The sequence below is a fragment of the Chrysemys picta genome, chromosome 1 (assembly GCF_011386835.1).
Source record: "Chrysemys picta bellii isolate R12L10 chromosome 1, ASM1138683v2, whole genome shotgun sequence".
Lineage (NCBI taxonomy): Eukaryota > Metazoa > Chordata > Testudines > Emydidae > Chrysemys > Chrysemys picta.
Genome location: NC_088791.1, coordinates 171874535 through 171889026, shown reverse-complemented (window position 1 = coordinate 171889026; position 14492 = coordinate 171874535). Strand labels below are relative to the sequence as shown.

At 40.1% G+C, this 14492-nt stretch overlaps 1 protein-coding gene and 1 long non-coding RNA gene across 20 annotated transcripts in view; one reads left to right on the top strand and one right to left on the bottom strand.

The window, feature by feature from the left end:
* Window positions 1-13314, top strand: part of CADM2 (cell adhesion molecule 2) — a 1056973-nt gene extending 1043659 nt beyond the window's left edge. For 15 of the 19 annotated variants that reach the window (XR_010594295.1, XM_024102051.3, XM_065575421.1 and 12 more), the window contains 2 exons: window positions 5088-5213; window positions 6791-13314. Coding sequence is in view for 17 of the 19 variants with exons in the window: in XM_024102051.3 (XP_023957819.1) it covers window positions 5088-5213; window positions 6791-6909 (245 nt within the window). In the remaining 2 variants the exon portion in view is untranslated. Of the gene's footprint in view, window positions 1-2031; window positions 2152-2684; window positions 3869-5087; window positions 5214-6790 lie in introns of those variants that run through there. The other 4 variants (XM_065575391.1, XM_065575385.1, XM_024102055.3 and 1 more) reach the window with 2 other exon arrangements.
* Window positions 1-14492, bottom strand: part of LOC122172689 (uncharacterized) — a 59919-nt gene that overhangs the window by 23020 nt on the left and 22407 nt on the right. Inside the window, exon 2 of the long non-coding RNA XR_010594311.1 lies at window positions 11849-11896. This is a non-coding gene — a long non-coding RNA (uncharacterized LOC122172689). The remainder of the gene's footprint in view (window positions 1-11848; window positions 11897-14492) is intronic.

The following is a 14492-nucleotide window of genomic DNA, read 5'->3' as shown; positions in this document are numbered from 1 at the left end:
AGAAGGCCACTGATGACGTTTGCGCTCTAGTTGAGTACGCATTGACTGTTGCCGGTGGAGGCACGTTTGCCAGATCATAGCAGTATGGGATGCAGGCTGTGATCCAGGACGAAATCCTTTGAGCAGACACTGGGCAACCTTTCATCCTGTCTGCCACCGCAACGAACAGCTGCGTTGACTTGTGAAATGGCTTGTCCTGTCAATATAGAAGGCCAGCACCCTCCTGACATCCAAGGTGTGCAACCTGCGTTCCTCTTCGGATTTATGGGGTTTCGGGAAGAAGACTGGTAAGTATGGATGATATGAAACTGGGAAACTACCTTGGGCAGGAACACCAGGTGCGGCCACAACTGGACCTTATCTTTGTAGACTACTGTACAGGGAGGTTCTGAAGTAAGCATTCTGATCTCAGATTCCCTGCAGACAGATATAACTGCAACCAGGAACGAAACCTTCCAGGAGAGAAGGAGAAGGGAGCAGGAAGCCAGAGGTTTGAAGGGAGGCCCCATGAGCCTCGAGAGCATGAGATTCAAATCCCAGGGAGGGATGGGGTCCTGAATGTGAGGGTAAAGATTCTCCAGACCTTTCAAGAACTGGGCCATCATGTCATGAGTGAAGACTGACCTGCCTTGGAAGGGAGGGTGGAAAGCCAAAATAGCGGCCAGGTGGACCCTGATCAATGACAGGGCCAAGCCCTGAAGTTTGAGGTGCAGAAAGTAATCCAGGGTCACCTGCAGCAAGGCCTGCTCAGACCAGACACATCGTTCCAAAGCCCAGCATGTAAACCTTTTCCATTTGGCCAGATAAGTTGCTCTGGTGGAGGGCTTTCTAATACCCAGCAAGACCTGTTAAATCCAGGCCAAGCAGTCCCGCTCTTCCGCATTCATACATGCAGTAGCCACGCTGACAAGTGCTATGCCTCCAGAAGGGTGCAGAAGACTGCTGTGGTCCTGGGACATCAGGTCCGTCCAGAGAAGTAGCCACACCGGGGAGGCTACTGAAAGGTTTAGCAATGTGCCGAACCAATGCTGGCGAGACCACTCGGGGGCTATCAGGATAATCTTGTCCTTGTCCTGTTTGATCTTCATGAGGACTCTGTGGATCAACGGTACTGGCAGGAAGGTGTACATCAGGGCCCCAACCATGGGAGCATAAAAGCATCTGACAAGGAACCCCTGTCCATCCCTTAGAGTGAACAGAACACATGGCATTTCATGTTCTGACGGGGTGCCTGGAGAGTTCCCCACTTTTCTGGAGTGACCACTTGTATCGAGATGAGAAGGTCCTGCTGAGGCAATTTGCTAACACATTAGGGTCCGAAGCAGATGCCTGGCCATCAGATGGATGGCATGCCACACACAGAAGTCCCAAAGGCTGAGAGCTTCTTGGCAAAGGGCCGACGACCTGGCTCCACCCTGCCTGTTGTGTGGCGGTATCGTGGCAGTATTGTCTGTGAGGACCTGTACCATAGTGCGCTTCAGGTGGGGCAAAAAAGCCTGGCAGGCTAAACTGGTTTTAGCTCCCTGACATTGGTATGAAGGGCCAGTTTGTCCTTCAGCCAGCAGCCTTGTGTGCTGAACTCACCCAGATGGGCTCCCCAGCCCAGGTCTGAAGCATCTGAGACTAGGGTAGGCAACGGGACTGGGGCCAGAGCCAGGAAGGTAACTCCCTCCAACACTGACCCAGGGTTCAATCACCACTCCAGGGATGACAGAATGTGATCCGGCACCCTGACTTCCCAGTGTAGGTCATGTCTGTTAGGGATGTAAACAGACACTAGCCAGGCTTGCAGAGGCCGGAGCTGGACATGACTGACCATGAATGTGGCCCAAATGGCCATGTGGCTCAACAATCACAGGCAGGTGTGAGCCGTGGTGAGTGGGTGGTTCTTCACATGGGAGATCAGGTCCGGCATGGCCTGAAAACAAGCCTCCGGAAGGAAAGCTTCGACTCATGTGGAGTCGAGAACCACCCCGACGAACTCTATTATTTGGACTGCCTTAAGATGGATTTTTGCTCGTTTATCAACAGACCCAGGTTGCAGCAGGTGGAAAGCACCAGATCCAGGCTCCTCTGTACTTGTTCCCAAGACCTGCCCTTGATGAGCCAGTCGTTGAGATACGGAAAGACCTGGACCCCTCGACATCTCAGGTAAGTGGCTACTGGCACCATACCTTTTGTGAAGATCCTTGGGGCCAATGAGAAGCCAAAGGGCTGCACCATGAATTGGAAATGGCAGCCACCCACTATGAAACGGAGGAAATGTCTGTGACCTTGAAATATGGAAATAAGCTTCCTTCAAGTCAAGGGAAGCATACCAGTCTCCCTGATACAGGAAGGGGATGATGGAGGCCAGGGAGACCTTGAGAGACTTGTTGAGGCATTGCAGGTTCCAGAATGGGTTTGAGGCCCGCTTTGCTTTCGGGATTAGGAAATAATGGGAGTAGAATCCCTTTCTTGTCATGTCTCAAGGGACCTCCTCCACCTGTGACCAGGCCAAACAGTAGGGACGAAAACAGTTGAGGAAAGAGTGGGGTGGATCCTGGGAGGGGACATTGCTCTCGACTGCACCCTCAAAACCAGCGCTTCTGGCCCCCAGGGTGCTTTGCCAGGCCACGCAGGTGAGCAGGAGGAGGAAGGGCGATGGCAGCTGAAACTAACATCCCTGTTCCTTCTCCTTGCAGACCCCGGACGAGGCTGCCAAGGTCTTGGCGGCACAGGCGGCCGTAACAGCTTTCTTGCAGACTGTGGAGTATGCATGCCCAACGAGCGAAGGGTAGCCCGAGTGTTTTTTAACCCATGCAGCCTCACATCTGTCTGCTTTGAAAAAAGACCAATCCCATCAAATGGGAGGTCTTGGATCAAGGTCTGCATCTTTTGGGAGAGGCCGGCGGTCTGAAGCCAGGAGTGCCCCTCATAACCGCCTCTGATGTCACCAGCCTAGCCACCAAGTCATCTGTGTCCCATGCTATTTGGAGGGAGCACTGAGCACTGATTCCCCCAAGCACTTGAGGGAGCTGCTATAGGGGTCATTTAAAGGAATAGACCTGTTACAGTCCACGCAGGGCTTAAACCCAGGAGACCAGGGCATGCCCTACCTAGGGTGAAGTCCCCGTTGGGACTCTAACTTCTAACTACAACTACTCTTAACTTAACTTAATACTAACTACTATAAACAAACTATTTACAAGGCCCTAAGGCTCGAAGGCAGAAGAGACGAAACCTCTAGACTAACCACCACAGGCGGTAAGAAGGAACTGAGAGGGTGTAGGGCCGGTGGTGCTTGATATACCGATGCATGAGCGTGGCACTCAAGGGAGCGCCACTGCCAATCCTACAGATTCTGATAAGGCAAAAATCTCTGACAACTGCGCACTGGGCATGCACACACCTAGACTGGAATCGACATGAGCAAGCACTTGAAGAAGAATATCTTATTGCTGCAGAGAGCAATTATATGAATTTGAAGAAATTTGGATCCTGGTTCTTGATACATTTGGATAAAGAATGCTGAGATAGCTCAAATAATGCCAGACTTCCATTCCACCTCACCTCTTTGCTTTTTCCCTCCAGCTTCCTGCTCCCTTCCCCTTTTTTTGCCTATTTGTGTACGGCATTATTATTATTATAATTACTGTTATTTTTACCCTCACCCTAACATTTTATGTCTGTATAATTTGTCTGATTTGTATGATCTGGTCTTGCAGCTTTGACAAGCTGTAACTGTGTAATTGCATAATTTTATTGGCTACCTGTGAAATATGCAGAATTTGGTAACATATACAAGTTGTACATCTTTTATCTTTCTGTATTTGTGATTGTGTCCTTATGAAAATTAATAAAAATATCACAGAAAAGCCAAACAAAAGTGTTACACTTCCCATACATTGTCAGCAGCTTTTCCCAGTCAGATTTTACTGATTTGTCCTCTTTTCTGTGTTAATGGTATTTCCATCTTACGCCGTTGCAAGACAGCTATTTGCAAACTGTTTGTAGAATATAAACAACGCCTAAAAGGGAAATGTCCTTGAAGCAGTGTGTGCAGACTGATTACTATAGAGCGAGCAAGCTAATACACAACCCTCAATCTTGGGAGAATTACTATTAGTTTGAGACTGAGGCATTTTTCATTTAAAAAAAGAAGAGAAATCTTACAATGCTACTGTAGGATTGACTCTTTTTTCCCCCCTCTCTATGATATTTCAGATGAAGCAACACTTGAAGGTTACCAGTTCATTCTTCAAAAGCTCTGGGGAATTACTGACCCCTAAACAGTGTCATTTTCCATAATTGCTTCTTTGGAGCCTTCTGTAATGCACCAGGCTCACTAATAGATAAATGACCAGCATCAAAAGCTTAAATCTGACAATAATTCTAATGTTTTGTGCACAGTGAATGAAATGAAACTGCTAATGTATTGTTAAAATCTGTTAGAGTTTACTAAAGTCAGTGTTAATCGGATAACTGTAGTAAATTCACAAATCAACATTTGAGAGTGAACAAGGATCTTTAAGGATACATGATACATTTATCTGACCAAATTCCTGCAGACTCAGCCATCTGCAGAAGAACTTGGAAAGCCTGCACTTTATCTCCTTTTTTATTTCTCGTGCAATCGGAAAGGAATGACAAGAAGAGACTATATAAGGGATCCCCACTGAGACTCAGTCATATAAATTATGTATTATGCAGACAGTATTCTGCTGATGCTGTCTGATCCCCAATTCTCAATTCCTTGTTTTTGCTTCTATAAATAGCTATTGCAGATTTTCAGTTGTAATACAACTAGGACAAAACCAGAAACCTTTCCCATTTAATAACCTCTGCCAAGGAAGAATAAGGTAACATTTTTCATAACTGTGATGTCCTCAGGGCTTTAACAGTCTGGGAATACATTCAATGCTATGCTGTTGATAAGATACTGGTAGTAAAAGAGGGGGAATAACCACCCTGAATATTAAAGAGGGAAATGCCCTATTTTCAGAATGATCAGTATAAACTTGCTGCTGTGCATTTTCATATCAATTCTTATCTGATCAGAACAACTTTTGTTTTTCTCCCTCCCCCTCCCCCCCCCCCCCCCCCAGACCCAAATGCTTTGGCTGGACAGACTGGACCTGACCATGCTCTCATAGGAGGAATAGTGGCTGTAGTTGTCTTTGTCACATTATGTTCTATAATTCTGCTTGGACGATATCTGGCAAGACATAAAGGTAGGACAGATTTAATCAAAGTGCAATCACCTTTTGCAGCAATACTTCCTCATGATTACTTTCACCCTCAAACATTCTCGTGCCCTCTCTGCCCCCACCCTCCCCTTTGGAATTTAGCTGCCTGGGAAAGCTCAGGTTCAGAAGCAGCATCTGGTTTTCAGTGAGGTCCTGATTTTTTACCCAATTTTACAGTTGGATTCACTGAAGCAAAAGGATGTTGAGCAACCTGCCCAAGGTCATGTAGTGAGTCAGTGGCTAAGGGAGATTTAGAAGGACGAATGCTCCTAGATTCTAGCCCTTTGCTGTAAGCACTCAGTTACATGTCCTCACAATTTTAACTGTTATATTAATTCAGCAGAATATATATGGTTATTGAATGAGGCTTTAACTATCAGATAAAACTTTAAATACACATTCAATAAGTTGCGTTAAAAACAAGGGGTAAAATCCTTGTCCCACTGAAATCAGCATAAGTTTTGCTATTGCCTCCAATGTAGCCAGGATTTCACTCCAGGAGCAAAATTCTGAAGTCCTGACTCAATTTTTACACTACGCTTACTGAGGGAAAAACTCCCATTAAAGTCAATGGAGAGAAGGGTCTGAGTAAAACAGAGGACAAATTTTAGAATTTGACCCAGGTGATTGTTAAAAAAAGAAAAACATTTTTGAAGGCTTAATGTCTGAATGGCTTGCAGTGTAGTTGTTAACCTTAGTTTACCTTCCTCCCCAAAAAGTATTACTATTATGAAATCTAATTCTACATAGGGTAGTCATTCAGTTAGTAAATAGAAACTGAGAAATATATATTTTTTTAAATTTCAGTAGAACTGTGTGAAAAATTACAAATTTCTAATTACTCTGGTGAAAATGTGGCACCTTTGCTCTACTTCCTGGTTGAAAACAAATGGGTCCCAAGCCAATGTAAATATCACTTTTCACAAAGTGAAAATTGTCTGTTGCATACAGCTCTATTAATATCCTGCTCTTATACTATTTAGCAAAGCAATGTCAGTGGCAATGTGAAGTGACTGGGTTAACTTAATACAGCTATTTCAGTTTTGCACTTCTAGAGAATCTTAATTATCCTAGTCTGTGGAATTAAAGAGCAGATAAAAAATGGCCTACATCAATGTGAGAGTACAAAACTAATTAGAAGCGATTTTTCAAAAACATGTGTTTAATGAAATCTAAGCCATTCAAAGTAAATTTTCTTACCCATCTAGATATACCATATAATACACAGTGATATCATTTAAACTATTGTATGTTAAAATATTTGTATGCTTCATGCCACTGGAGATAGAAAAAATATGGTTTTGAACGTGCTGTACCCCCTTTTTTTTGCCATAGATATGTGCAAATATATGTGCATATGGGACAAGTGTTATGCATCATAATTACTTCTTGCCCAAATTAGAATATTATGTGTACCAGTATAGTTAGTGCTAAAATAGTGCATCAAGTTCTGTTCTGCATCACTCTATTCATTAAACCAGTTAGATCTTTGTTACAGATCTACTGTACATACAACGATCTAAAGTAAAATAACTATTTTTTTATTGTACTGATTCCCATAGGAACATATTTAACAAATGAAGCTAAAGGAGCTGAAGATGCACCTGATGCTGACACAGCCATTATCAATGCAGAAGGCAGCCAAGTCAATGCAGAGGAGAAAAAGGAGTATTTCATTTAGATGCAGACCTAGATTCTCTGAGTTTTACTTATCAGGCTGACTGCTGGAGAAAACTGGCTATCATCTTTCAGAATTCATTTCTATCATCTTCTGCAAACTTTATTAACTTACATACTGCTATAAATAGCCAGTTTATGCCAACAATCAGTTGTTGACAGCATCATTCTTTCTTTACAGTACCATCCACAATGCAGGACATTTCTTATTGCCTAAAATTCATATCCATTGCTCTCTTAACATACAGTGCTTGAATATACAGCCTTAACAATGTTAATCTTCATCTTAAATCATGCTATTGAGTTTTCTACATTTTTAAATGTTATATAGCTTTTCCAGTTTTCTTTTACCATGGTCCCTATCAGTATGTCACTGGATGATTTTCATAACAAATACTATTCGATAAGGACATAATGTACTTACATAAAACATTAAATCTAAGATTAGAGGTTTACAAAGAATGTTTTATACATGTCTTTAATTCAAAGGCAACCTGTTTTTGAAACATATGCCCTAGGAACCACAAACTGAACACATTATAGTATAGTTTCTTGTATGCTTGGATTTGGTGGAAAAGGAGTATCAATACATTGTTAAAAATGGTACCTTGATACTAATTCCATGCTTGGGTGGTAATTACATCACACTGTATTATCTATACAGATTATACAGAGTTAGATAATGGTAGCTTCATTCTAAAACAAATTTATTCAGCCCTTTTACTGCTTTTTGGGATCACAAGTTAGATATGTTTCTGTAATTTCGGTTTTAATAATTTATTTGCTTCATATGAACTCACCTGCCTATTCAGATTTGTAGTGTTCATGGGGCACAATTGCAAAGCATTTTCCTATCTGTATATAGTGCATATAATAAATCCAATTAAACATTATTTGATACATATTTAACTTTTTTGGCTATAGCTAAGTCAGTCACAAGTAAGCATTTTCTAATGTCCATTATATCCCTTTAAATATGACTTAAATCAATATTCTGAATAGATAACATGTATTAGTATTTTTTGTCTGTATGTCCTAGCACTGTTCAGCAGCAAACTTTTCTAGTTCTTGTTAATTTTTCTTTGTTATACAATGGAAGCACAATGTTATATGGAAAGGTAGTTTTAAGCTAACAACCAGTGCACAGCCTCAGGTTTTGAATTACAACCACATTTGATTAATATCCTTAAAAAATACTGTTATGTTGCTAAATTCTCAATTTTTAATTCGGCAGTTCCACAGCTGCTTATCTATGTTGGGTTGCCAAAAAAAAAAAAAAAAAAAAAAAAACAACACAAGAAAAAAAATGAAAAAAAGAGTTTAAATGATATATGTTTTGTGTATACGGTAAATGGACTAATTCTTTATATTAAATTCCTGTCTATGCATTTTGTGGGGTACAAACTTATGTCACAGTGAATGATAGAGAATTTCTACCAATGCTTTTAGCTCTATGGTGAAAGTCTCTCTTAAAGTCTCATGTTCTTAAATATGACAACAAAACACTATAAGCCCAATGGCTTATTTCCTCTTCCACTGAAATAAAAATGGTGCCAGATCAACTCTTGGTAGTGATTCCATGCTGGAGAATGAAAATCTGTATCGTTTGGAGTTCATCTCCCTCTCCCAAGTGTTGCACCTTTGAAAAATAATATTTCTATATGGTTGCTATACTTGTGAAGTCTAAAAGCATGATGGCTTATTGTAAAGGATTATCTCTTGGGATTTATTTTTTGTGGGGGCGGGGGAGGGAGAATCTGAATACATCATCATGTATTAAGATAAAATGGAAGACAAAGGTGCTGTGTCAGATTATTTATCAGAAGAGTATAAGCCTGTTAAGGAGAATATTATAGTATTATTTTTTGTTTTGTTTTCTTTCTTTCTTTTTGTTGAAACATTTATCTTGTTAATTTCTAAGAAAAAGAGGGCGATGTTGATCAAGCAGCACTTTTTCAAAATATACAGAACATAAATAATATGATGTGGTTGAGTGTTAACATAATAAATCATATACAGTATGACATTTTAAAGAAATAAGTCTGCATTGATGTGATTGCATGCTTGTTTTTTACAGTTCACTCCATACCATCTGTGGAAAAATGCAATAATATGTTAATATAGTATGGTAGTTTGAGAGAACCAGGTAGGTGCTACTAGACACATTGAAACTAGTATAGGTTTTCAAGATATTCATGTCTTTCAAAGCATACACTTTTAAAAGTTTGGCAAAGGAAATCATTTAGTTTAGTACCAGAACAGAAAGGTTCTAGTCACAACAGTAAGTTGCATTAACAGCATTACAATACTGTATATCTCAGTCTGATTAAGGACTTAGGGCTTGAGCTAACAAATCACTTAAGCATGTGAGAAGTTCCATCTAATTCAATGGAACTACTCATATGCTTAAAAAGTAAGTTTTGTTTTTTGGGGTTTTTTTTTTGTTTTTTTTTTTGCTGGATCAGGGCCTTATTTACTGAAGTGGAACTGTTCATCAATGCCGCTTTTACATCTTTATACATTCTATCTAAACTGCACTTTGCTTGAATTGTGGAATTGTTGCTTAAATCATTACTTACCACGATGTCAAGTGAGATCTTCAAATGTTAGAGCAGGGGTCAGCAACGTTCGGCACGCGGCTCGCCAGGGTAAGCACATCGCTCGCCCGCGCCGCTTCTCGCCACCCCCATTGGCCCTGGATGGCGAACCGCGGCCAGTGGGGGCCGTGATCGGCCGAACCTGTCACGTCAGCAGGTACCTAAAACTGGCCTGGCCCGCCAGGGTGCTTACCCTGGCGAGCCGCGTGCCGAACGTTGCCGACCCCTGTGTTAGAGCATCTTTAGATGTAACCACTCAAAGCCAACTTGTCAGTGTAGTGTAAAACCAGCATTGAAACATTGCAAAACCAGAAATAAATTGGACTGTTAAATTACATTGGTTGGTTTTTAGATAAAACTCTTAATGTGTGCTCATTTTCAATAGATTTCTGATTTTCCACTGTCTTGCATCTTGTGATTTCATTTACATTTGTGCGAAGTGGCTGTAAAAACACTACAACCAGTATAAATGAATTGAGAATTCTGATTGGGTAGTTCTTTACATCCATCTACATCCACATGTTCAAATGACTTCACTGGGTGTAAGGTAATAATTACAGTGCCAGGCCCTTTGTAAGCAACATCATGGCTCACGTAGAACTAAGTATAGTATTCAACATTGTCTGTCTCCTTTATACAAAAAGATCCCATTCAGAAATATTGAGTCCATGACAGTCTCAAGAAATCTGATAAATGTGTAAAATGAACGCTCCGAATGGGAACCATGTTAGTTAGAATATTAGTATAACATCCACACCTACAAATACATGCAATGTAATTTTCTCAAGACAAGGTAGCTAATTACTGCCAGTTTACAATGTCCATTGATTATTTTTAACTTTCAAATGTAGAACAATGTTAATTTTTTTTATGCTTTGAGAACATAATCATTAAACAGGCATGTGGCATCACAGGCAAAAGGGTGCATCTTTCCATTCTGTTTAGTGTCATCAGAGAATCCAAGAAGCAGTTTAAGGAACCTGATATTTATGTTGAGGCTAAGAATTTAATCTGGAACACTTAAAAATGTCTTCACATTTCTTGCACTGAGACTTCCTCTATAAAGAATACATGAAGAAAACCAACTTTTCTAAATAATACATGGAAGTTAATGTGTAGTTTCATTATAGCATAATATATATATATATATAACTATCTCAATGAAGAGAAAGGACAGGATCATCTGTAATTATGTAATTCAACTGATTGTAAACAGCACTGAAGTTACCATGTACGCACATGTACAGTAGCTATTTTGACAGTTACAGTGTAGTTACATGTACTTCCATGTAACACAGCAGTTATAGTGTAATTTAGTGCCACTTACTGTAAAGTGTTACCAAAAGGAAAATGGAACTCTTACCTTTACTAATCTGTTCAAACTAATGGTAAATATATTAAATTAACACCATGAATCTGACATTCCATTTCTTTAATAAGGAGGTGATGTAAAACTTCATGTTCACCCCACAGCTTTTCCCACCACCTAACTAGATTACTACAAGTGTCCAATCTTCTCACTCTTAGGAAATGGTAATCTGTGATGAACATACCAAAAAAAAATTCAGCTACTTCAATTGAATCAGCTGCTAATAGAAACAACTGAGTAATGCTTTTTATTAAGTGGCACAAAGTACACACTAAAAACTATGCAAAAATATAGGTAACTACAGTGTACTTACATGTAAGTATCTTGTACTTTCTGTGTATGGATATTGGAAACCCATGTAATTATAATATGCATTTTGATTATTTTAAAAGAGGGGAAGCAGTGAAAATAATTCATTTTAAAGTACACACATGCAATAGTCATGCTTAATGCAATATGCTTAATTCCTCTACTTGCAATGATATTTAATTTATAATAATGCATCTCTGTCCTCCCACCCCACTAGCTCTGTCTCCCCTTTAGTACTATTTAGGTCCTATTAGACTCAATTGAAACACTTTTAGGACAAAGTAAGAATTCAACTCTGCTAATGGCTTCATTACCAGCATACTGCAAGTTTGGCAACCCTGCTCAGTAATCTCTTTTTGACTCAACAGATCAACCTTGTTCTTTTTTTCCTTCTTGGGGGAGTCTAGCAAACTAAGATACTGAAATGTATTGCCACATGCCCTGCTTTTTTTTAAGCTTGAACAGCAGAGAGGAAGAAATGGAGACCTGCATTATCCTGACCTCTATTTTGTTGAACCACCTCACCTGGAATTTTCACAATTTCTTTCACAATACAGTACTGTCAGGTAATCTTACATTGTGAGTACAAACTGCTTCTGTCAAAGTACAGAGGAAGCCTTTAGTGATAAAGTTAACTTTTTCTAAACATGAAATTTTGTATCACTGACCTTTTTCTTCTTGTTGTTTTCTGTCACACCCTTGCAAAAAGTAGTTCACTGAAAGTAGTGAGAGAACATGAAATAGAAAAAGAAGAAAATGAATGTTACATGTAATATTGTGAAACTTAAGTGAGTGCCATTTCCTATATCACTCCATGCTTGCATATAATATTATGATTATAGACATTTAAAAACTCCAGTTAGATGAAATGTAGGAATTGAAAACATGGGGTTAAACTGTTAAGCTATCTCTCATGTTAAATATTGACTATGAAGTGTCTATATACATTTTATAAATATTACCAAGTCTTAGATTTAGCCTCTAAAGGGGATAATTGTAAGTTTTTCTGTTAACACTGAAAACAACTTGGCTGCATTCATGGCTCTTTATCTAATTTCCTCTATCCCACAACCCCATTTTTTACTATCTTCTGTTGTAGGTAGTCCCACTGGGTAATACTGTAGACCAGGGGTCTCAAACTCAATTTACCTTATGGCCAGTGCCAGTTCTCAAATCCTCCCAGCGGGCCAATAATGTCACTGAAGAGGGTGTTCAGAAAAGAAAACGTTTATATTGTATTTTTTATTTTGAATTTCTTAGAAATAATAAAACTGTCATACAACTGTATACAATTCTTCGCCTCCCAGAGAGTTTTTAGTGTTTGCCAGACACTTGGCAATGCTTCAGTTCTGTCAGTTTGTTAATGTTTGGCCTCAGTGACTGAGCAGTTGAAACCTTCAGGATTGCAGCAAGGTGTGCATCAGATAGTTGTGTTCGGTATTTTGACTTGTTTATATTCATTGTGGAAAAAAATGATGCTGGCTCCATGGCTGACTCTGCCCGGCAACTAATGATGCTGCCTCCATGGCTGACTCTGCCCGGCAACTAACGATGCTGCCTCCATGGCTGACTCTGCCCGGCGACTAGTGATGGTATCTCTGTCCCTCTCCCCCAGCCAATGAAAGCTGCGGGGGGCGGCGCCTGCAGCAGACATTGTGGGCAGCATGGCTGCATGCGTCTCTCCTCCACGGGCCGCAGTGGGAAGGTTCTCAGGCAGGGACTTTGAGACTCCTGCTGTAGATACTGGGCCACATCCCCAGCTGCTATATCTCAGCTTAGCACTATTTCTTTTAGTATAGGCTGATTTACATTGGCTGAAGATGCATCCCATAATGTTTAAAAACACACTGTTATACCATACCAATATCTATTAAATATGGAGAAGAACATTATACAATTCAACTGTAACACAATTACTTTCACTAACAAAGAACGTCGGTTTGTAATGTCAATTCTAAAACCATATATGCAAGTTTTCGCATTTCATCAGTAATATGCAAGCTATCAAGATATTCTAATTTGTCATTTATTTAAACTTAATATCTCCAATGTACCTTTACAATACAAATATTCAATCCAGGGATTACAGTAGCATCTAGTGCCAAAAAAAAAAAAAAAAAAAAAATCAAAGAAATGTATCAATATGGCAAAGATTTTCTGAAACTTTTCAACACCAGGATTTCCTACATGATTGTTCTAGGAGGGCCTGATCTAACTACCAATAAAGTCAAAGGGAATCATCTGACAGACTGTAAGGGAAGTTAGCTCAGACCCACAATGCTAGTCAAGTATCACACCAATATACTGCATTTGGAGCAACGCAGAAGGATGATGGGGCTGGGGGTAGGGGGGCAGGGGGAAGAGGTGTGCGCAAACCTGGTTTTATGCCATTCCAATCCACGGCCCTTCTAACCTACCCCTACTGCCATTGGGCCTCCAAGGGGGCTGTTCCCATTAGTTAGGAATTGCGAGCGGCCAGCCATGCCCATGTTTCTGAACAAAGCCCTTTGCACTGGGGTCAAAAAGGGAAACGGCATAGGAGCTGATATGGCTCTAGAGCACCTGGGGATTCCCTAACACAATGAAAAGCCCTCAAGTAGCTGGTTAAACCAGCTTTATCGCTTGTGTGTGTTGCCAAGGATCTGTCCTTCCCCCCATCTTTTGTGTGTAAGTGACTTAAGGCTCTGCTGTGTTAAAAGGAGCAATTGCTGAGGTGGAAGAAAGACTCTCCTTTCCAATGAATGCTTTATGTTATTACAAAGAAAAGTGAAAGAATTTTTTAAAGATTTCAGGTGCAAAAGCTAAGCCTGACAAGGGTCAGCACTTAAGCACTTTCCCTGTATCCAGGGTCAGGCCAGCTGTGTTTCCTATATAAGCACTGGCCTCTCATCTCAGCGTAAACTACTTACAGTCTTATCCTGTCCTTATGCACAGTGCTGAAAATTCCTGATTTTGTTTTCTTTTATATTACTAGCTTTTCTTTTCTTTTTCTTCTTGTTTTACATGAAAATTATTAGAGGGTTTCCATACTAAATGCAACCCCCTCCCCCATTTTTAAGGTAAGTTTTGCTTTATAAATATTTATGTGGCTCAAAAGAGGAGACAAATGTATGGTATTTGGAATGAACTATTGTTCCTTTTCCCCTTCCTTTCTGCAGTATATTGGATAATATTAAAGCAAGTGAGAATATTAATTCCTCAATTAAGTGTAACTAGATTTTCTCATATCCCTATGTAGTTTATATATATAATACACACACATACACACACACACACACACATACACACACACACACACACAGAGCCATAAAA